This window comes from Vigna umbellata, chromosome 1 (genome assembly GCF_029865625.1).
Source record: "Vigna umbellata cultivar VRB3 chromosome 1, Vumbellata_1.0, whole genome shotgun sequence".
In the NCBI taxonomy this organism is placed as follows: Eukaryota; Viridiplantae; Streptophyta; class Magnoliopsida; order Fabales; family Fabaceae; genus Vigna; species Vigna umbellata.
Genome location: NC_142165.1, coordinates 100454420 through 100475925, shown reverse-complemented (window position 1 = coordinate 100475925; position 21506 = coordinate 100454420). Strand labels below are relative to the sequence as shown.

At 35.7% G+C, this 21506-nt stretch overlaps 2 protein-coding genes across 4 annotated transcripts; both read right to left on the bottom strand.

The window, feature by feature from the left end:
* Positions 1 to 4283: 4283 nt before the first annotated feature.
* LOC124837007 (DEAD-box ATP-dependent RNA helicase 52B-like) lies at positions 4284 to 7240 on the bottom strand. Its single transcript, XM_047312283.2, has 6 exons — positions 6547 to 7240; positions 6330 to 6413; positions 5982 to 6224; positions 5678 to 5845; positions 5476 to 5589; positions 4284 to 5153 (listed from the first exon to the last, which is right to left on the bottom strand). The coding sequence occupies exons 1-6, from the start codon at positions 7144 to 7146 to the stop codon at positions 4509 to 4511; spliced, it is 1854 nt and encodes a 617-aa protein (XP_047168239.2). The 5' UTR covers positions 7147 to 7240; the 3' UTR covers positions 4284 to 4508.
* A 9720-nt stretch (positions 7241 to 16960) lies between these two features.
* On the bottom strand, positions 16961 to 20992 carry LOC124837009 (F-box/kelch-repeat protein At1g55270-like). 3 transcript variants are annotated; one of them, XM_047312288.2, is made up of 4 exons: positions 20715 to 20947; positions 20551 to 20597; positions 20086 to 20420; positions 16961 to 18951 (listed from the first exon to the last, which is right to left on the bottom strand). In XM_047312288.2, the coding sequence occupies exons 3-4, from the start codon at positions 20110 to 20112 to the stop codon at positions 17692 to 17694; spliced, it is 1287 nt and encodes a 428-aa protein (XP_047168244.1). In that variant the 5' UTR covers positions 20113 to 20420; positions 20551 to 20597; positions 20715 to 20947; the 3' UTR covers positions 16961 to 17691. The 3 variants fall into 3 exon arrangements, 2 of the variants coding, with proteins under 2 accessions (XP_047168244.1, XP_047168245.1); XM_047312289.2 differs by lacking the exon at positions 20086 to 20420 and having other exon boundaries at positions 20715 to 20953; XR_015783848.1 differs by lacking the exon at positions 16961 to 18951 and adding an exon at positions 19474 to 19842 and having other exon boundaries at positions 20086 to 20597; positions 20715 to 20992.
* Positions 20993 to 21506: the final 514 nt, after the last annotated feature.

The following is a 21506-nucleotide window of genomic DNA, read 5'->3' as shown; positions in this document are numbered from 1 at the left end:
CACTGGAACGACGAACGTTCGGTGCAAGAAACGAACGTTCGTTGGGGAAGATATCGGACGTTGTAAAGGGCACAAAATGACGAGCGTTCGCAAGGAGAGGACGAACGAACATTGTTGCAATGACGAGCGTTCGTTAAGAGACAAAACGAACGGACGTTGTTGAAATTACAAACGGGCATTGGGAACGAAGGCTGAATGACGAGCGCTCGTTGTGGAAATGGCGAACGAACGCTTGGAACGAAAGCTTGATAACGAGCGCTCACTCAAGAAATGTGGCGAACGGACGTTTTGAACGAAAGCAAAATAACGAGCGCTTGGATCGAAAGCAAAATAACGAGCGCTCATTGGTAAAGATGGTGAACGGACGCTAAGAAGAGGAGGGTAGTCTACGAACGCTCGCTGGGGATGAGCGTTCGTTGGGTAGATGAGGTGAGTGGAGGCCAAATGACGAGCGCTCGTTTGGGACGAGCGTTCGTTAGGAAAATGAGGTTGGATGGTGCATACTCGTTATGGACGAGCGTTCGTTGGGATGATGAGGCGGGATGACGAACGACGAGCGCTCGTTTGGACGAGCGTTCGTTGGGAAGATGAGGCTGGATGATGAACGACGAACGCTCGTTTGGACGAGCGTTAGTTGGGAAGATGAGGCTGGATGATGAACGCTCGTTATTAACGAGCGTTCGTTGGGAGGATATGGGCTGGATGGTTAACGAATGACGAGCGCTTGTTTGGGACGAGCGCTCGTTGGGCAGATTAGGCTGGATGACGAACGCTCGTTATGGACGAGCGTTCGTTGGGATGATGAGCGTTCGTTGGGCAGATTAGGCTGGATGACGAACGAATGACGAGCGCTCGTTTGGGACGAGCGTTCGCTGGGCAGATTAGGCTGGATGACGAACGAATGACGAGCGCTCGTTTGGGACGAGCGTTCGTTGGGCAGATTAGGCTGGATGACGAACGCTCGTTATGGACGAGCGTTCGTTGGGAATGATGAAGAGGGATGACGAACGTTCGAAAAATAAAGGTTCCTAGACGTACGCTCAACTTTGGGCCTGGCCCAATTGAATGGTTTCTAACCTAGAATTTTCTAGGGGTTCAGGAGGTTCACCCTCATTCCCACTCATTCACGCTGTTCTTCCCAGATGAGACCAATGCCTCCTTCTCTCTGATCAAAAGGATTCACTCTGTCACTCAACGGCCACGTCTTCTTCCGATTGACCACCACGAACCAAACTAACCATGCAACGAAAATGGCCACCGTATCACTGCCTTTATGGACCAACTACCATACCATCATCTCTCTCGATCTAGCCACTGCACCACGTCACGCCACACCGCGTCACTGCTTCCTTACTCTTATTTGTTCTCTCCGACGCCGGCAACCCAGGGAGGGGTTTATCTCCACCAGTTCAAACCCACGGGCCACCGCTTCTTCATCGAACTCTCCGCTTTTCACTACCGAGACCACTCTCCGTTTTCCGATTGCGTAACAGGTTTTGGATTTTGTTTTGTTAAGATTGGCCGTGAGCGAGGGAGTCGCGGGAGTTAGAACAGAGAAAAGGAACGTAGTGAAACAAAGAATGAATGGAAGGGGAGGTTGGTGATAAGGGAATTCAGGATATTCAGAGGAACAGCGTTCATGATGGAATAAGCATGAGAAGCAGTTATGCAGTAAGCGTTCACGATGATTCTGGAAGCACAGAGACTTACCTGCTGTTACGGTGGCTGCTATCGTTCGCTGCGTAGACGGTGGCCTCTTTTCGCCGGTGACCGTGCCAATGCTAAACTCTGGATGACGATTCAGAGGATGGTTTTCTCGTGTGCACCCTTTTCCCTTTTTTCTCTCTCCGATCAGAACCCCCCTCAATTCTGCTCCCCCAAAATCTTGGAATTCCCTTCTCCTCCCCCCTGGTCTCTCCCTTTTCTCTTTCTAAAAAATCTCAGCCAAATTCCCGTAACCACCTGGTCCCCCCCTTCCAGAAAAATCTTTGAAAAATATTCCCTTCCCCCTTGTCCCCCTCATTCCAGACATGCTTCCCCTTCATTTCCACGTTTTTTTTCTTTTTCTTATTATATTTATATTTTTTTTATTTCAATTTTATTTTATTTTTTATTTTATTTTTAATTTTATTTTTCAATTTTTCAATTATTTTGATTAATTAACTCTATTAAAACAAAATTAAAGATAAGAAATAAAATAGAAATTGAATAAAAAGTAAAGATCTAAATACATAAAAATAGAATAAAATAAAAAGGTAAAATAAAATAAAATAAAAATAAAAAAATAACAAATAACCAATAAAAACAATCTTTTACAATCCGGACAAAATTGAGTGTTGACATTGAGAACTAATTAAAAATCAACCAGAAATTAGTAAACTAGTCATAATGAACCTCTTAGCTCTTAATTAAACCAGGAAATTATTTTCCAAAGTAAATCACATCATGTAAGTTTATTTTAATCAATTCATATCTCCAACTTGTTTGGTCAATATAAACATGATGTTGTCATTCTGATTTATCATTTGACGCATAAGTGAAATTAAGAAAAACAAAATGCACTGAATTTTAAATTGTAATTTAAACTTAATAAATTTGTTATCGTCACGCTCATAGTTTAACTTCTATTCATTTCATTTCTATGATTTTATCAAAATTGGTATTAAGAAACTAAATGCTTTGCAATATAGGTTGATTCTAAAGTCTTTTCGTGGGGTTCTTATTTTTTATTTTAGTTTTGAAATTATTGAAATTATTGTAGACTTTAGTTTTTTACAAATTTAATTACAATTAAAGGCAAAAAAATATAACAGTCCTCCAATCAAAAATCAATATCAACATCATCAATTTTGTTATTAAAATGCAAAACAAATGAACCAATAGAGCAAGAACAATAAATTGCGATGTCGCGAGTTGTTGTATGCGGGTGAAAGAGAGTAAGGAGATGAGAGATAAACAAATTCGATAAGTGAGGAAGGTGAATTAAGGTTAAGCGAGTATTTCTGATTTTTTTCAGTTGAGCCTACAGTAGGGATGATAGATAAAAGATTGAAGTGAGACAAATGAAAGAGAAAAGGTTCAGAAGAATGACCGAGGTGAGTAAGGGTTTGAGGGTTTCTTATTTTTTTCTTAGTTTTGAGAATAAAAAATATTCAAATACCCTTAAAACTTAGAATAAGGGTATTTTTATCTATTACAACCTTATACACAATGCTAAAATGTATCAACTAAAAAAAGTGTATATATATATATATATATATATATATATATATATATATATATTTTAATCTATTGACTTATATTTGATCTCTTTATTTTTTAAACACAAGTCTCTGTATGAAAGACTAAAAAATATTTTTTTAAAATAGTAAAAATGAGAAAACTGGACTAAAACCAACTTGTTCTAATCAAGCAGCATAATTTCAAGGTGAAAAGGCTGCAGACTGTTTGCTGGTAATTAAATCTTCATAATAAGATATATCGTAACAAATTTATATAATAACTATAGCTTGTTTGCTGGTAATAATATTTATTATAAACTAATTTTCCGTAATAACATCTAGCGCAACCGATTTAAATTAATATGCACGACATATACAATACAACATAAAAAATTGTAAAATCCATTTAGAACCCATTTGAGTGGTAACAATGTAGTGTTTTTTTTTACCATCGTTAGAGCGGTTAGTTGTTTCAATAATTATTAAAAATATATTGTTTTTTTTTTTATATTGGAAGAGACAGCAGATATTAACCGAGAATCCACGGTATATTACTAATATTTTAAATATTTTCTTTAATTTCTTGGCTTATATCAAAATATTAAAATTATTTCCAATTACCTCAATAAACATTATTCGGTTTTTACTCTCCAAATTTATACAAATATAAACAAAAAATAAAAAGGGAATTAAAATTCATTACCAATATTTTTGTATTGATAATAGTAAAAAAACATCCCATTCTAGTTTTCAAATTAAAGTGTCCTAATAAATTAAGAAGAAACATTTGTCATCACTAGTTTCATCTTTTAAATTCAATCGTTCCCTCTACAAATAATAGCACTTAGACCAAGAAACTATTAACTTCAAAATATTAAGCCCTGTCTAATTTCTCAGACAATTAAAAACTATATACAGCAAAATGACGAATTAAACGTTTAGAACATTATGAAATTAAATAGTAGGAATTTCACTGATATAAAAAATGTATTTTGACCAAATAAATTGTATTTAGTGACAATAGTAAACAAGTTATAGAAAAGTCAATAACATTTAATAATCTGATTAAATAAGCCCTGACTTGTAAATAAGCAAAACAAATTACATCCATAATAATCTGTTGTATTAGGACTAGAGGGTGCACAAAAAAGTGTGGCATAATCTGGAACCATGAAAGCGGCTACCAACTTCTTCACTAATATCACTATAGTATGAAAGATTATATATTTGATGCTAAAATGTCAACCCTCTAAAGCAAAAAAACATTCCACTACCAACTATACAAGTCTAGTCCCACCCAGTGGGAACAATAGATGCATAACCACTAGGCCCCTCTTCACCAACCGTTACACCTCCACACAGTTCAATAGAGTTAACATCTCCTTCTTCATAACTGCAACTTATATTCAAATTGTCAAAAGATGTTTCTACAGGGTAGTTTTGCATGTCGTACGAGGTATCAACGTATGAAGTTGTACTAAAAGATTCTACCGCATTATCTGCATTGCCATGAGAACCGTAGCAGTTGTAGCTTTGCACCTCAGGTTCAGTGGGATTTCGAAAATCACGACCGCCATAGCTACCACTGCTATAACGCTGTGATCCATAACCACGACCACGGCCACCTGAGGAGGAACACTCTGCAAACTGGTTGAGCCAAGAAGGAACTTCTTGGTTTGCCTCCTGCAAGAGTCCAACAAGAGCCTTTGCCATTGGACTGTTCTTGTCACTGAAGAAAGCAGTGGCTAAACCAGATTTGCCTGCACGGCCTGTTCGTCCAATTCTGTGTACATAGTCATCTATGTCTCTAGGCAAGTCAAAGTTTATGACATGAGCCACATGCGGGATATCCAATCCCCTCGAAGCAACATCGGTTGCAACCAAAATAGGAGTATGTCCAGATTTAAAAGATCTTAAAGCCCGTTCCCTTTCCTAAACAACGAAACAATAATCATTCAAAGCTCGAGCTGAAAACTTTAAAGAACAGAACAAATTACACTAATATGCCTGGAAGAGTGTTTAGACTACACATGACCTCTTTTCTTTTTTTTGAAGAAAGGAAAAGGATGTTTCGTGTTTCTTGGGTATGAAGTTGAGTGTTAATGAAGTGAATTAGGAATTAAAAGCCAAAAGGTTAAGGTATTGAAGGTTAGAGTAACTTATTGCAATAAACCCAAAACCCATTGCAAAATGGCCAAAAAAATAGGACAGACCTCAAGCAACAAAGAATAAAATAGAAGGCAGAATATCTAACCAATTGAACTTTGTCTCCGTGTATGGCAATAGCTGGAAAGCCACTTTTCGATAACCAGCTTTCTAAAGCATCTGCTCCTCTTTTTGTTTCAACAAATACAAGAGTCAAAGCATGCTGCGTTGCAGGAAACAGACAATTAAATCAATTATCCAAAAAACAGCACTTGCAAACCAATTGTCAAACGAGCATACACACTTATTACCTTCCCATTGGTCCCATGCACCTTTTGGTTACGAAGATGATTAACAAGTTTGTCTCTTTTGTCTGTATCCTGTACAAGCTCAATCTTCTGCACAATCAGTTCAGTACTCGATCCAACTCTCCCAACAGACAAGAATATGTAGTCCGACAAAAAGTCCGAAGCTAGCTTCTGCGTCATCAATGAAATGCTACATCAAAAGAACTTCACAAGAAACGGTAATAAAATATTACAATGAAGCATGAAAAAGCGCACCACTACGAATATAAACAAATATTAAAGCAGGGCAACCCAATACTTTTCATACCTGTATATCATTAGGGAACGTTGCACTAAACAACAATGTCTGTCTGATACCTGGCGGTGGCATGTGCATTTTCTCCACAATCTTGCGTATTTGATGCTCGAAACCCATGTCCAGCATACGATCAGCTTCGTCTAATGCAAGGTACTTAATCCTCGCCAACGAAACCCTTTCTCTTTCAATAATATCCACCAAACGCCCAGGAGTGGCAACTAATATGTCAACCCCCTTCTCCAAAAGGCGCAGCTTTTACCATTTTTAAACAATGAAATGCACAATCAATAACTGAATCCTCATTTAAAAACAAGACACCAACTTTGTACAGGGTACATGCATGTCAAAAAAACACACCTGCTGAATGATAGGAGATCCACCATAGGCAACAACAACCTTCACTCCAGTTTGAAATGCAAATTTGTTCGCTTCATCGCGTATCTAACAAAAAAAACTTTAATTTAAAATATACGAAAATATGAAAATAGAATAGTTGTGCAGTGTTTACTATTCATCCATGTTTTAAATAACAAAACCTAATATCGTAGAACAGCGGACAGAAAAATAAAGAAACCTGGCAAGATAACTCCCTCGTAGGAGACAAAATAAGCGCAGTGGGGTACGCAACAGCGACACCACGAGATACAGGCGAAAACGCAGAAGAGGAGCGACCCTTCAAAATCCCAGATATGATGGGAAAGCAAAACGCCGCCGTCTTCCCCGACCCAGTCTGTGCACACGCCATAAGGTCACGGCCCGCGGTAGCTATGGGAATCGCGTGACGCTGAACGGGCGTGGGTTTCACGTACTTGCATCGCTTGATATTCCTCTTCAACCCTTCGTCCAAGTCCGTATCGTCGAAGACGTTCACCGGCGGAGGCACGTCCTTCCCACTCGCCTCCACCGGGACAGACTCGTACGCGTCAAAGTTAATAGCGTCGCCATTTTCTTGTTCCTCCACGGGGAAACGTGAGTTCCGGTGAGAAGACTCACGGGGCCGAGAGATTCCACGACCACCGGAGGCACCACGGCCGGCGCTGCCGCCGCGTTGCCAGGCTCCAGGACGGGGAGCGGAAGCACGGGAAAATCCGTTGTGAGCAGGATCATCGGAAGGTGGAATGTAGTTAGAGTTGTGATGGGGAGGCACATAGGGGGAAGCATAAGACCACGGCATGGCGAAGGGTTGTTTAAAGAATGAAGCGAGGAAGAAGAGGAGTTTTGGTTTGGTAGTAGCAGTAGAGTAGTAGTAAGAATAATAATGGAAGGGTTTGAATGGGTGCTTATATAGCAGAGTGGCTCTGAAAACGACGGGTGAAGTGCAGAGGAGAAAGACATTGAAGAAGAGGGAGAAAGAGGAGTGGGCCCAGTGGGATGACGTGGGAAGGAGGCATCGTGCAGAATCCTGGGTCACGTGAAATATCTTTTGAGTGGTGGGACCAGGTGGGCACGTGTCGAAAGGGGATTTGAGGAAAAGCTGTTAGAAAATGGGGTGGGTATTTGCAGGGTCTGAACATGAAATAAATGTTGGCGTGGTGGGAGATGGGATGTAGCACAACCCCCAACCAACCACAACTGGAACGCATGACTATTATTCGTAACGATATGTGGGCGTTTGATTTGGAGCTAGTTAGTAAGTACTACTAACTATACTCTACTACTACTACTGCTGCTGCTCTTTCATATTCCTTTATTCCTCTTTCCCAAACCCATCCTCTTCAATCTCTCCTTTTGCTTCCTTATTTTCTGCTATCTATTTCAGACCCATTTCCCTCTACATTTTCTAATATCATACTTCATTCCTTTTTTACCATAAAAACCTCTCCATTTCTTTTTTAAACTTTTTTCATTCAATTAAATCAAATAATACTACATAATCATACCAAAACTCTCCAATTAGTATTTTAACCCAAAAAGCAATGTTATCCATAAATACTAATAATATCTATCATTTATATTACATTCAATGTGATTCATAATGCTAATAAACAAATTACTCCTCTCTCTATCTAAAGATGTTGAACTAGATTCCTTAGGTTGGATGTTAGGATCCTGAAATTTGAAGTAGTGATTACGGAGTTCTAAGATGTTTTTAATAAGTCTATCTCATTCTTTATATTAACATCAACCTTAACTAAGATCACTTATTTCAAATCTAAAACTAATATAATTTCATCATTATTCAAATCAATCAAATTGTATAAAAATTCAATTCAATGATTAACAATACCATGTATGGTAAAAAATAAAAAATTATAAATAGTTCCATGCATCTATACAATTTATAATTATTCACAATAGTTTATTCAATATCTAACTAAACCTTAAACGAATTTCGGTAATCTTTAAACATTTAATTTCAATTCTATACCAAAATTCTAAATCTAACATAAATAAAGTATTTCAGCTATGGTGAACACTTTTCTTCTAAACTACGTAGATCCAGAGGTTGACTAAAATAAATAAACCACTTATAAGAGTTCTAAAGACCTGAGAAATACCAAAAACACAATAAAATATCAAAATCAACGGATATTTTGATTAAACATCAAAACTTTGAGAACTTCGAAGTTTATGAAACAAAAGTTATGATTGGTTAGAAATGATGTTTTGTCTCTTTACTTATAGTATGAGATGAAAAATGAAAATTAACTTCATAATATTTTATATAATATAAAATGAAACTTTAACTCTTATTTTCATTTTGAAAAGAAATATATCTATTGAACTGAAATTAGATATCACAATATTTACTTCTTAATAAAAATTATTATTTTTTAATAAAACAAACATGTTCATATATATATATATATATAGGTTTGCTAACGCGCGTACGCCTGTTTTTCAGTTGGTACATTTTAGCAATGTGTACCGGGTTTTAGTAGACAAAAATATCCTTATATATCATGTATTCTAAGTTTTAAGGTTAAGGGTATTTTAATAATTTTCATTCTCAAAACTAAAAAAGAAAGAAACCCCCGAAACGCTCACTCACCTCTCTCATTCCTCTCAACCCTTTCTCTTTTCTCTTTCTCACTCCAATCTTTTCTCTGTCATCCCTGTAGCCCAATTGAAAAAATCAGAAACACTTGCTCTTAAACAATCTTACAAAAAAATGATTTTATAATGAGTTTTCATCTTATAATTATTGGTAATTGACCTGGAAAAAATCAGAAATACTCGCTGTTAAACAATTTCTTATAAAAAATGATTTTATAATGAGTTTTTATTTTATAATTTTTGTCTTATCTAATTTTATCCAATTTTCACAAGCATAAAGGAATTGGTAATTGATCTGAAAAAAATCATAAATACTCGCTGTTAAACAATTTCTTACAAAAAATGATTTTATAATGAGTTTTTATTTTATAATTTTTGTCTTATCTAATTTTATCTAATTTTCACAAGCATAATGACATCAAAGGAATTGGTAATTGGCCAGGAAAAAAATCAGAAACACTCAGTTGTTAAACAATTTCTTACAAAAAATGACTTTATAATAAGTTTTCATTTTATAATTTTTGTCGTATATAATTTTATCTAATTTTCACAAGCATAATGACATCCGAAAGAATTGGTAATTGGCCTGGAGGATTTTTTTAGAGATGATGATTCAACAAATACAGATGATGAAATTAGAGAGGTTAGTGAAGATGGTGAAATTGAAGAGATCTTGAATGAACCTTTGCCTTGAAGGTGAATATGTCAATGACTCAACTCTTTGCAAAGGAAATTTTTTTTTTTCAATTAGGGATGACAGAGAAAAGGTTGGAGTGAGAGAGATGAAAGAGAAAGGATTGAGAGAATGAGAGAGGTGAGTAAGGGTTTGGGGGTTTCTTTTTTTTTTAAGTTTTGAGAATGAAAATTATTAAAATACCCTTAACCTTAAAACTTGGAATCCATAACATATAATGGTATTTTTGTCTACTAAAATCCGGTACACATTGCTAAAATGTACCAACTGAAAAACAGTTGTACGCGCATTAGCAAACCCATATATATATATATATATATATATATATATATATATATATATATATATATATATATATATATATATATATATATATGAACATGTTTGTTTTATTAAAAAATAATAATTTTTATATATTCGACAAAATAAACTCTAGTTTATATATAACGCTTTTGTCATGTTATTTCAAATAAAACTTTTTAATTGTAACATTTAAAATTAATTATACAAGAAAATATACTTATGTATAAATATCTATAAATTTTAGTTATATAATTTACTCAACAAAAAGTTTATATTACTAAAAAAAGACTTATACATAAAGTCATAAATATTACAAGCCATTTATCTTTGTCCATAATGGTTACTTGAACTTATAAGATCATAGTTTCATGTAATCATCTCAACCAAATAAAATCATATTAGATTAAATTCATGTAATTTATTTTAAATAATTGTTTCAAAATTTTAACTTTACCTTATATATTGGTCTATTTAGGTTGTTTGAATTTGAGTATGTAGTAGTTGTCAGAGTAATGTTAAAAATAAAGAAAATTTGATTAATATCACTTTGATCAAGTTATGACTTTCGCTTGAGTGTTTCATCAACACCTTTTGAGCAATATTTTATTGAAAAACAAATAATTGTTTAAAGTGCAAGTTCCAGGAATGGAAAATATAGTGTTTGAGTAACAAAATTTCTTGTTCTTGTTAACTGGATATCCAAAATGTCACAAAAATATAATTTCTTTATCACTCAAATGATAAGAGTTTTGCAATGGAGAGTTATATCACTAAAATGACCAAGTGATACTTGAGAGACAATGCTCACCAACTCTTTATAACTTGAGTTATAAGAGTTTTACAATGAAAATCAAGTAATGCACGACTAATAATACCCAAAATCTAAATTATTAATCAGCAATTGAACGAAAACCCAACACATGCAAAACTAAATAAAATTGACAAATTCATGAAACAATTTTACATTCCAAAATTCACCTTATATTATCTATTTTAACAAATGTATTTTTATACTAGGTGAGCATATAACTTCAAGAAAAATGCATTAATATGCAATCAATCCAAATATCTATAGTTATAATCTTAATAACTTTGACAATATTTAAGAAAATTTCGATAAACAAAATCAAATTTATCCATAATTTAAGATAGATAAGAGGACGAGAGAAACATTTTAGAAAATTAAGAAAACGTCATCAAATTTACCAAAGTACTTATCCAAAGATGAATAAGTTGAGAAATTAAATTTTTCAATAAAACCTGTAAAAATTTGAAATATTGAGAGAAAACCGAGTAAGAATAGGAGAACCTAGAATAAAAGACTTAGTTTTTGTTATGTTCTAGTGGATAAAAAATCTGATAAAGTAAAAGATGAGAAAATATTTTAAAAATACTGGATATTGATGAAGAGAAAAAGAAAACAATTTAAACTAGATGAAAAAGAAACATGATTCTTGCATTAGTTTTTATATTCAATTTTTATTTTATTTTTGAAGTTAATTTAATTTTGTTAAATACTCACTTTCGTTTTTTATTGTGCAAACTTGTCAGCTTGACAAAAAGAATAAAAATAAATAATTTCTTTTGTAAAATAGTAATTAAATCAGCCGTTGTGATAAAAAAGATCGAAGAACATCAAAGAGCTTGACACTTTGAGGGGTGAGAAGCCATGGTTCCCCAGTTCACCCCTAAACAGCTGAAACCACAATGCCCAAGGTGGAAGTGGTGATGAGGAAGGTCACTGTGAGTGGCACCTTCGGTTGTAGGAGAAAGAAGGTAAACACGACATCTGCGAAGGAACAAAGAAGGATTCTAGGATTTTTAATGAAGGGTAAAATGGGGATATTATAATTTATAACAATTGGAGGTGTAGGAAGAAATGAACTTTTAAGTCTTGGGCCAATTTATATCCATCATCTGCCTAAACAAATTAGACCATTGTTCTCTGCATTCTGTCATACTTTTTCCGACACCCAATTATAGCTTAAATTTATCTTTTGGAATATTATAAATAATTTTGGTCTTTTTTTAAAAAAGCAATCACCCCTATGGAAAAAAAATTAAACTTTTGATAAAGTGCAGAGAAAAAGATTTGAAGGGTGTTTTACTTTCAAATATAGTTTTTAGTTATTTTCTCATACGAACGCCAATAACACGAAGGGACCTTTTTTATGATAGTTCCGTGAACGAGAATCCACATTGACGAGTGGGGAAGTTGGAGGCAGAGGGGTCGGCGACCGCAATGACGATCAGAGACCGTGGCAGAAAAGGGTAGATTTGCCTACGTTTGACAGGTTGGAGCCCTTTAGTTGGATCAATAGGACGAAGAGATTCTTTGATATCCAGAAGGTGACAGGCGAAGAAGAAAAGGTGGAGCTCGCGTATATTAGCATGGAGGGAAGTGTGACACCCGGGCACGGAGACGAGGGCGGGGAGTGACGCCGGTGCAAGAAGCATGGTGCAGGGGGCACAGACAAGGAGCGGCTCCTGGCAGCTTCGGGTGGAAGGGGTACATGGATGAATCGAACATACACCGGAATGAGAGGGATTTGGAGACTGTATAGGTATGGGACTATACGGTTGAAGGATAGCTTAAAGGAATTGATTTGACTACTCATATCACAAAATGCATTTACTTTTCGGTAGCCTGACTCATAAGAACTCCATGGTTAAGCGTGCTTAGCCTGGAGTAATTCTGGGATGGGTGACCTTCTGGGAAGTTTTCCCGGAAAGTGTGCGAGTGACGGAGGAGGATTTCGGGGGACGGTGTTTGAGAGGCAGGCGACATTACGCCAGGATGGCACGGTGGAGGAGTTCGTTCGCGATTTTGTGATTTTGATGGGGCAAACCAAGGGCGTACCGAAGAACAAGTCTTGGGCTATTTCCTCGTCGGATTGTGCGAGGACATCAAGGGACAGGTGAGGATTCAAGATCCCCAGGAGTTGATGGTGGCGGTGCGAATCGCACACGACGTGGAAGATGCAACGCTACGAGCGGAAGGGGGAACCTGGAGTGGGTTCAAGATTAACCCATCAGGGTCGCGATCGACGGGGGTAGTGGTGCGATCCGAACCTAATTCTGGGTAAGGAAGAATGGTGAGGAACCTCCCTTACCCAGAATTCCTTAAGAGGAAAGAAGAGGGTCGATGCTTCTGTTGTGGGTGGTCGTTCACACCTGGCCATCGTTGCACTGAGAGAAGCATGCGCGTGCTGCTTTTGGCGGAGGATGAGGAGGAAGACGTGAGTGAAGAGGTGGTAGACCGTGATAAGAAATTCATGGAGTTGTTAGCTTGCTCAGCAGAAGGGTTGACTCCACCCAAAACAATGAAACTGACGGGGTGGATTGGAGAAAGAAAAGTAGTGGTGCTCATTGATAGTGGCGCCAGCCACAACTTTGTCAGTCAAAAATTAGCAGAGGAATTGAAGTTACTCTTAACAGATACTCCGCCATATCCGGTGAGCCTGGGAGATGGGCAAAAGAAAATTACCAAAGGGTGTTGTGATAAGATGCGACTGAGTTTGGGGGAAGCTATGGTGGATGAGGACTTTTATATGTTCGACTTGGGTGAAGTAGATATTATCTTGGGCGTAGCTTGGTTAGCTAAGTTGGGAGAGGTGATGATAAATTGGAAAGAGATGACCATGGTGTATAACCTGGCAGGTAAAAGGTGAGAGTAAAAGGGGACCCTGCTTTGTCGAGACAGATAGAATCGAAAGCTCTCCTCAAGCTCGCAGATGCTGAAACGTGGACCCTGGTTTGGGATCTGGGACTAGTGGAGAATGAGGTGGACAATAAGTGGCACGGTGATTTGACTGATGTATAGGAGGTAGAGTTGAGTGCGGTTCTGCACAAGCACTGTGGCAGACCAATATCCTGAGTTCAGGACAAGGTTGTTGGGGGAGGGGAGGGTAATGTTAGGAGTTGGAAGGTTTACTGAGAGAAGGAATAAACCTGAGAATACCTAACTGTATTGGCAGTTAGGAGGAGTGGGTATTCGTTTGTATAAATAGCTAACTGAATAGCTGTGAATAGTTAGTTGATTGTTTTGTAGAAGCCTAACAGGAATTTATCATTCCTGAGGGGGAGGTTAAGCTCTCACAGTTCACATATTCTGTATTCTTTTACTAAAAATACAAGAATATATCATTCTTCCTTCTGGGTGTGTTATGTGCCTTTTAGACTGTTTGCGAAGGGTTCTTAGAAGGCAACTTAACAAATTGGTCCGACCCGCCGGATTAAAGTGGGGTGAAGGATCAAGAAGCTGCTGGATCATTAAGGGAGGACTCCTTTACATTACATTTTTTAGAAAATAAAAGTGATTCATCGAAAAAGCTCGAGTCAAATTCATAATTTATTTTTTAATATTTTTCTTACGACTAATTTAATTTTCTCATTATATTTTATTTTACTACTAGTTATTTTAATGTTTCTAATTATATTGCTCACCTTATTATTTAAAACACACTATCAATATTAATATATAATTTTTTAAACGCTTACATTTTTATTTTAAATTTGATTGAAAACATTTTAAAATATAATTTAAGAAAAATACTATAATACAAAATGTGAAAAATATATTAAACTGAAAAATAAGTAAAATAGTTGTTTATTTTTATTATTTTTAGTTTATCAACCGTAATAATACATAAATTTGTAAAATAGTTAAAATTTAATAAAATAATTTAAATATTTTTCGTTTCTAAGTTACGCTTTGCGTTATTGTTCAACTACTTTTGACCAATATAACTTTATATTCATTACATTAGCTTGTTTAGCTTGACATGAAAAAAAATATGATATATATTCTTTTTTCCAAACATTAAATAAAAATTTAAAAATATTTCTAATAATTTAGCAAAGGCAAAATATAAAATATATTTTCAGAGTCTAAAACTCAAGAAAATTTTTAAGAGATTAAATGAAAACGCTAAAATATTTTAAAGAGAAAAAACTTAAGCCATTTATCTTTTACATTCATACATTAAATAACCTCGCATTTATGTTAAACGAATTTTATTACCATACCTATCCATTTTTTTGAGTGAGTACGTTTTTTTTTTTACTTTTTTTCGAAGTTAATTTCCTCTGTTACTACCATAGAGTCCTACTGAATAAAATACATTTTTACACAATGATCCTGAAAGAAACAAATTTAAAAATTCAGTGGATTGATATAATAAAATATATTTCAAGAGCTTTTGAATTTCACTGTCCTGGATAATTTTAATTGAAAAGTTGAAAACATAAATTTGTTATAAAATTAAGAACACAATTTGCATTCCATGCTCATTTCTCACATCTACGAGTCCTTTATATGGTGATCGTGCAGTATGTTTTGAACACTGAAATGAACACACATAGGATATTTAAATAAAAGAAAAAAATCAGATAGATTAAATGTTAAGTAAGTAGTAATTATTGGAAAATACTAATTTTGTACATGTATATATAAAACACCAATTAGTATTACTTTACAGGATTTACTAATTTTTTAGCTTATGCTTTTTCAAAATATTTACTTTTAATCTCTAAATAAAATTTTGACTGGTCTTAATTCTTGAGCATCTTATTGTTTTAATTTCTGTCTCATGCCAAACTATATGCTATTATTTTTATTGACGTTTGTCACAGTTTACTTTTAGATGGTTAAAAAAAAAACTTGGCCAGACTAAAGTTGTGTCAAAATCGGAAAGAGTTAAGAAGAATTTTGCACAATTAATGGTTTACAAAAGAGTTAAGAAAATTTTATTGAGTTGTCATGTGAAAAAAATAACCATTTTTTTTTGTATGTTATAGAGATTTCGCATCAATTAACTATTTATGTTTCCAATTTATTAATATTATGAACAATTTGTATCCTTAATTAAGTTAGTGTCACATCATATTATACAATTTTGTGATACAATCAGACATATTTGTACCAGGATATATAGTAACTATAATAATAATAATAAGTATAAATGCATTTATTCTCCTTAATTATAGTAACTTAATTTCGTACTTTTATTTAATATTATTACTTTCTTTTATGCTTATTTTTTTTTTCCTTGTAGAAATATACTTTTTTTATTTTTAATTTTGAAATATATAATTAAATTATTTTGAATCTGGATTTGAATGTTAATAATTTAAATGTGAATAGTCAAAATTTAGAGTAAATTAACTTTCTTTTGTATTTATATATATATATATATATTTTAAGTAAATGCGATTTAGAACTCTCATTTTTAAAGAAGAGTTTTTTTATGTTGAAACTTTTATAGACATTTTGGTCTTAAGTACTAGGCTGAGTCCCTAATTGAGATGTCTAAATTCACAAACTATGTACAAACGCTGTAATAAAAAAGGGTTCATCACTTTCTTTTTAAGAACACTGTATCCAGTTTTTATTTTTTATTTTCTCTCCACCCTTCTATATTTAGTCATTGTGTGTTTTATAGGCTCTTCAACTTTTTACCTTCTTTTCTTTTTTAATGCAGTTACTAAAATTTGAATGACCTTTTCCTTCTTTCAGGCATTACATCCAACGTGACAGACAAGCTAAGGTTCGTAATGATGGCCAAAAAAGTAGGAGGAACTGTTATTTATTTATTTATTGTAATAATTGTATTTAACTTGTGTTTCTATATTAGGAATAGCCTAAAAAATGGGCACAATCAGGGTAGCTACTGGGATATATTTGCTCCTATTGTAATTGAAACCTTTTATACCATTTATTTAAAAATTGGTTAATTTAAGTTGAGAGCAGAGTAAACGATAAACGCGCAATTTCGGCTAAACTTGAGACGTGTAATTTTGGTTTTGTTCATCCGTGTCTTTTCTCTTTACAGCATGTGGCCTCAGAAATCACATAAAAGTCTAGTTCACACCACTCTACACTCAAAATACCATTGTTTTAATTTAACTAATACAACTTGTGTACCCTTAAATTGATTTCTGACTTTGAAAATATACAGCATATTTCATGTTCAGATTGCATTTTAAGACATGGTTAGGTCTTCCCCCACAAACTATAGTTCTAAACTAAAAACCATGTTCAAACACTGTCTAACAATACTTTGCCAAACAAGACAATCGTAAACGTTTGCACTCTCCATGCAGGGTTTGAGGGGAGCAAACTTTAATTCAAAAAGGCTAGTAGTGTTTCATCACAGTACAAAACTTAGAGGCAACCCTAAATTCTTTTCAGCCTTGACTCCACTTGTGCTCATATATAATAAACACGTTATGCAAAGAGTTTTTGGTCAGATGGGTGTCCCTACAGAAAATGAGGGTGAAAAATTCATAGATGTATTTTTATATGAAATTATATTTAAAAACTAATTCTTGAATTTTTCACCCTCAGTTTCATAAGAATACCAAACTGACTCTATGCATTATTCATCTCTCCCTCCAACACGCAAGTCATACATTGGTTGCAGCAACACAGAAGACAAGCTAATGATAAACCATGTTATCTGGTAAGCAACCTACTCAAATTTTTCAAAATGCAGCAGCTGTGTATCAATATCTGTAACTCTATATGATTAGTGAAACATCTCATCAATGTTTCACCTCTTGTGATGAGCATGATGTCAGGGGTTTGAGATGAAACAAAATAATAGACAGCACCATGGTGTTCTGCCAAGATTTGACCCAGCTTCTCACGAACATATACCACAAGATGAGATACTTTAACCGGTTACCAAAGCGCATTGTGATTGTTTAGAACTATACAGCCTTTTAAGCTTGAAGAACCTGACAGTGAACTATGTGACTTTTGAGTCGGTTTCTCCCAGCAAGGCTAGACCACAGATTTGTTACCAATGTCTTGAACTGGCCTTTCCCAGCAATAGTTTCCCATAACTGTTCGGCGGAAGATCCTTTCAAATCTTCAAGTTTTGAAACATCAACCAGAGAAATGCTCATATTATTTCTTATGATACAGAGTTTCCCATTCAGGGGGACAAGAGCCGCAGCTTCCAAAGCCCGAGAGCTCCCCAAATGCATTTTACTGTCAATATGCTTGCTCCATGAATCAGTGACCTCATCATAAACCCTAACTTTGCAGCCATCCTTGCAGTCCAAGGCATAGAGCTTTCCATTTAGGGTAGTGCTAGGGTTCCTCCAGCCAGAAACCATTCCATCATAAATCGGGTACCAGCTATCATTCTCTGGCTGGTAGACCTCACTCAGAACCTGCTGGTGAGGACCAAGTCCCTTGAGGAACCACTTCCCATCGTAGACAACTCCTATGAAAGGCACCATTGCAGTGCTCATATCTGAAATAAACGACCATCTATTCTTGTTGGGATCATACACTTCAGCTGATCTCAAGGATCGGTGCACACCCTCATTCTCCCCACCAGCCACGTAGAGGCAATTGTTTATGACACAGGAACCAAAAAAATGCCGCCTTCGAAGCATATCCGGGGCACGGTGCCATTTATTTGTCCTAGCACTGTAAAATATGACGCGTCTCATGGATCCCTTTAGTGGGTCCTTTCCACCAAACAAGTACAGGTGACAGCCATTGAGAACAGCACAGCCAAAACCAAGAGCTCCTGAATATTCCCTTGGAACAGGTGGCAGGGGCTGCCACAGTTGGTACACAGGATCAAAGGCATGCCATGAGATTTTCCCGTCTCTGTCCCTCTTAATAACATATATCCACTCTTCTGCAATTCCAAGACTCTTGCGGAGAGAATAAAAGAAGTTACCAACCAAAAGACGATACCATCTTTTGCAGACTTGCCGAAGTTTGCGATGCTCAACACGGGGGACACGAATTAGGCAAGCAATAGCTAGATCATCAGGGAGTCCTGGAAGTAGCGGGGATTGATTGCGGCTTCTGTCACCACGTGCTGGCTTGTTTCTAGTTGGGTGAATAGATGGTTTAATATCAGGCCGAAGACAGAGCTTTGTTCCAGGGACATACCTTTTTGCTCCAGCAACAGTTTTCAGGCCCGTATCTACTCTGCATAGACATGCAGTTGTATCGACCTGCATAAACACATTTGAAACAGAAAAGTTCTTTATCTACACTTAAAATGGAAGTATATTTTCCTTTTTTGCTGTAGTACGATAAATTATGAACTCATACATGAGAAATTGATGTCTCTCAGCCTATAATACAGATAATAATCCAGATGCAGCAGAGATAGCACCTCGTTTACTAATTTGTAATAGCTTAAACATTAATCGTGAGAGCTATCTTTCAGGCTCAAATAAATTCATATGTTAACATAAGCCAATCACCAGTTTATAAATCATGAGAAATAATTTACAATAAGCTTTATTGTATTTTGATGAATATTGAACTGAAAGAGTTGACACAATTTGACAAGGCATTTGAAGGTCTTATGTAATCAAACCTTCATAGAGTCCAGGGTAATTTCAAATCTTAAGCCTCAGAAATATTTGACCCGTGTTAGAAAGCAATTTAATCCATTAGTTTTGCATCCAACAATCCCCACATTTCTGAATGTAGAGTACGCTTAACTATTTAGGAAAAAACACAAGTGGTGTCACATTACTGAAAATTTAGCAGTGAGATTATACAAAATATTATCCCCATCCAAATACCCGGATTACAGCGTTTAAATATAAGAGTTTCTCATCTATCATGGCCCAAAAGCTTGCAGCAACATTTCATGGATTAAAAGAAAATTACACACAGAAATTTCGCAGAGGTTATAATGCAACATATAGAAGATCGAAGGGTAAAGAAATAAATGCTATGTAAGCATTGGCATGCAACAGAACAAGACCAGAGCTCCTTCAAACCACCCGAATCCTCAAGCAACGATTCCAAAAGTCTTCCTTTCATCCCACAACACCCCAGAAAGTGGTATTTCTTGAAGCTTCCATTTTCGGACAAACACTTCTAGAGCTCTTTTGAAACAACATATTAGGTCAAGGCAAACATCAGCAATTAGATCAGTAACATGGACACAGAAAGACCAAACCCAGACGGTTTAAATAGCAAGAGTTACGATACTTTCCAAAGAAATGACCAGACAAAAAAGGGGAACTCAAACCAACCTAGCATTGGTTTACCTCATAACCTAAACATGAAAATGACATATAAACTAGGAAAAAGAGAGAGGGATAAGAAGAAGCGTGTAGATCAATTACCAAAGGAGGCTGAATAACTCTGTCCATCTTACTGGGCTTCAAATTCACCTCTTCCGACAAAAATAACTCCACAACCAACACCACTGAAAATCGAGTCTTTGTCCCTCAAACTCCATACCGTACACGAAATTCGAGAGAATCCAGTCCCATAATCCCCTTCTACTTCCCTCCCAGTTCAATTTAACTTGCAAGAAAATTGAAACTTCAGAGCGAAATTTGAAGCACGTTCTCTCACAACAACGAGTCAAGTGTGGCGGAACCAAATCAATCACAAAAGATGATCAAGGAGAGCCATGTGGAATACGAGAAGCTCCACATCGAAAATTGCCAAGAATCTAGTCAAATCAAATGCCCTAAATCTTATCTGGTGAGTTTAAAGAGGGGAAAACCTAAATGCGAGACAGCGCGAAATTGGGGGCAAAGGGGAAGCACTGAAAGAGGAAAAGAGACCCCTTTGGTTCTTACCATCAAACTTCAGTGGAGTTTAGGGCCCATCTCCTCAACGGCACAACCTACCAAGCATAAGAGTGTGTTCAGCAAGAGAACTAGAAGAAGGGATGGTAAGACTTTGAGAAAGAGAAAGAGAAAAATGAAATTGATTTTTTTTGAAAAAAGGAAGCAAAGCAAACCATTAAAGCAGGAGAGAAGAAATGATGACACCTTGGTGGTTGCCCATTGGAGAATTGGAGAAAAGAGGAACATTTGACAACTTGGGTTGGAAGATAGCTATTGTTTTGTTTGTTTGTTTCTTTGGAGACTAGGAGGGTTTTGGTTTGTAAATGGGAAAGTCAAAGCTCCAAATCAAATACAATACAATACAAATACCACAACCACTCCTTGTTACTGTGGAGTTGAAGATTGAACTATGCAAACACTACAAAGGCAGACAAAGATTCAGAACAAAATAACATGGGTCCACCTCTGCAGAAAAAATGAAAAAAGAATAATACTCCACCAACTATATATTTAATAATGTAATGTAAGATATGTTGCAGGGTGCATGTTTTGTTTGTTTGACCCACCGCACTGCATCTGCATCATCACACACACATCGTGTAACTATTCCCACTCCACCAAGGGTAATTTGGTAGTTCTGCTGGCTGGGAAGGTGGTGGGTGTCCTATCATCCTTTGCATATGATTAGAAACGGGCCCTGCCAGAGGGTTTACTGCTTAGTTACCAACTACTTACTTCCATTTCTCCTTTTTTTTTCCTCCTTCCTGCACTCAAAATTATTCTTATTCTGATTGGATTATCATAACTAGCCTACCTATATATGCTTTTCCAGTTTTACTTATCTTTTTCTAGATGTATAATTACTACAACTCCTTTTTAGTTAGTTTCAGTACCAGTAATAATTGTGTTTAATTCATCTTTACATTGTGCAAAAGAATAAGTTAATCATAAAAAATACAAGATAT

Excerpts from the sequence above, each read along its gene's own strand:
- LOC124837007 (XM_047312283.2), bottom strand. The coding sequence starts at position 7,146 with ATGCCGTGGTCTTATGCTTCCCCCTATGTGCCTCCCCATCACAACTCT. Across the intron at positions 6,225-6,329 it reads GATCTCCTATCATTCAGCAG|CTGCGCCTTTTGGAGAAGGG; the intron begins GTGTGTTTTTTT and ends AAATGGTAAAAG. Across the intron at positions 5,846-5,981 it reads CGTTCCCTAATGATATACAG|AAGCTAGCTTCGGACTTTTT; the intron begins GTATGAAAAGTA and ends TTGATGACGCAG.
- LOC124837009 (XM_047312288.2), bottom strand. The coding sequence starts at position 20,112 with ATGGACAGAGTTATTCAGCCTCCTTTG. Across the intron at positions 18,952-20,085 it reads GAGTTATTCAGCCTCCTTTG|GTCGATACAACTGCATGTCT; the intron begins GTAATTGATCTA and ends GTGTTTATGCAG.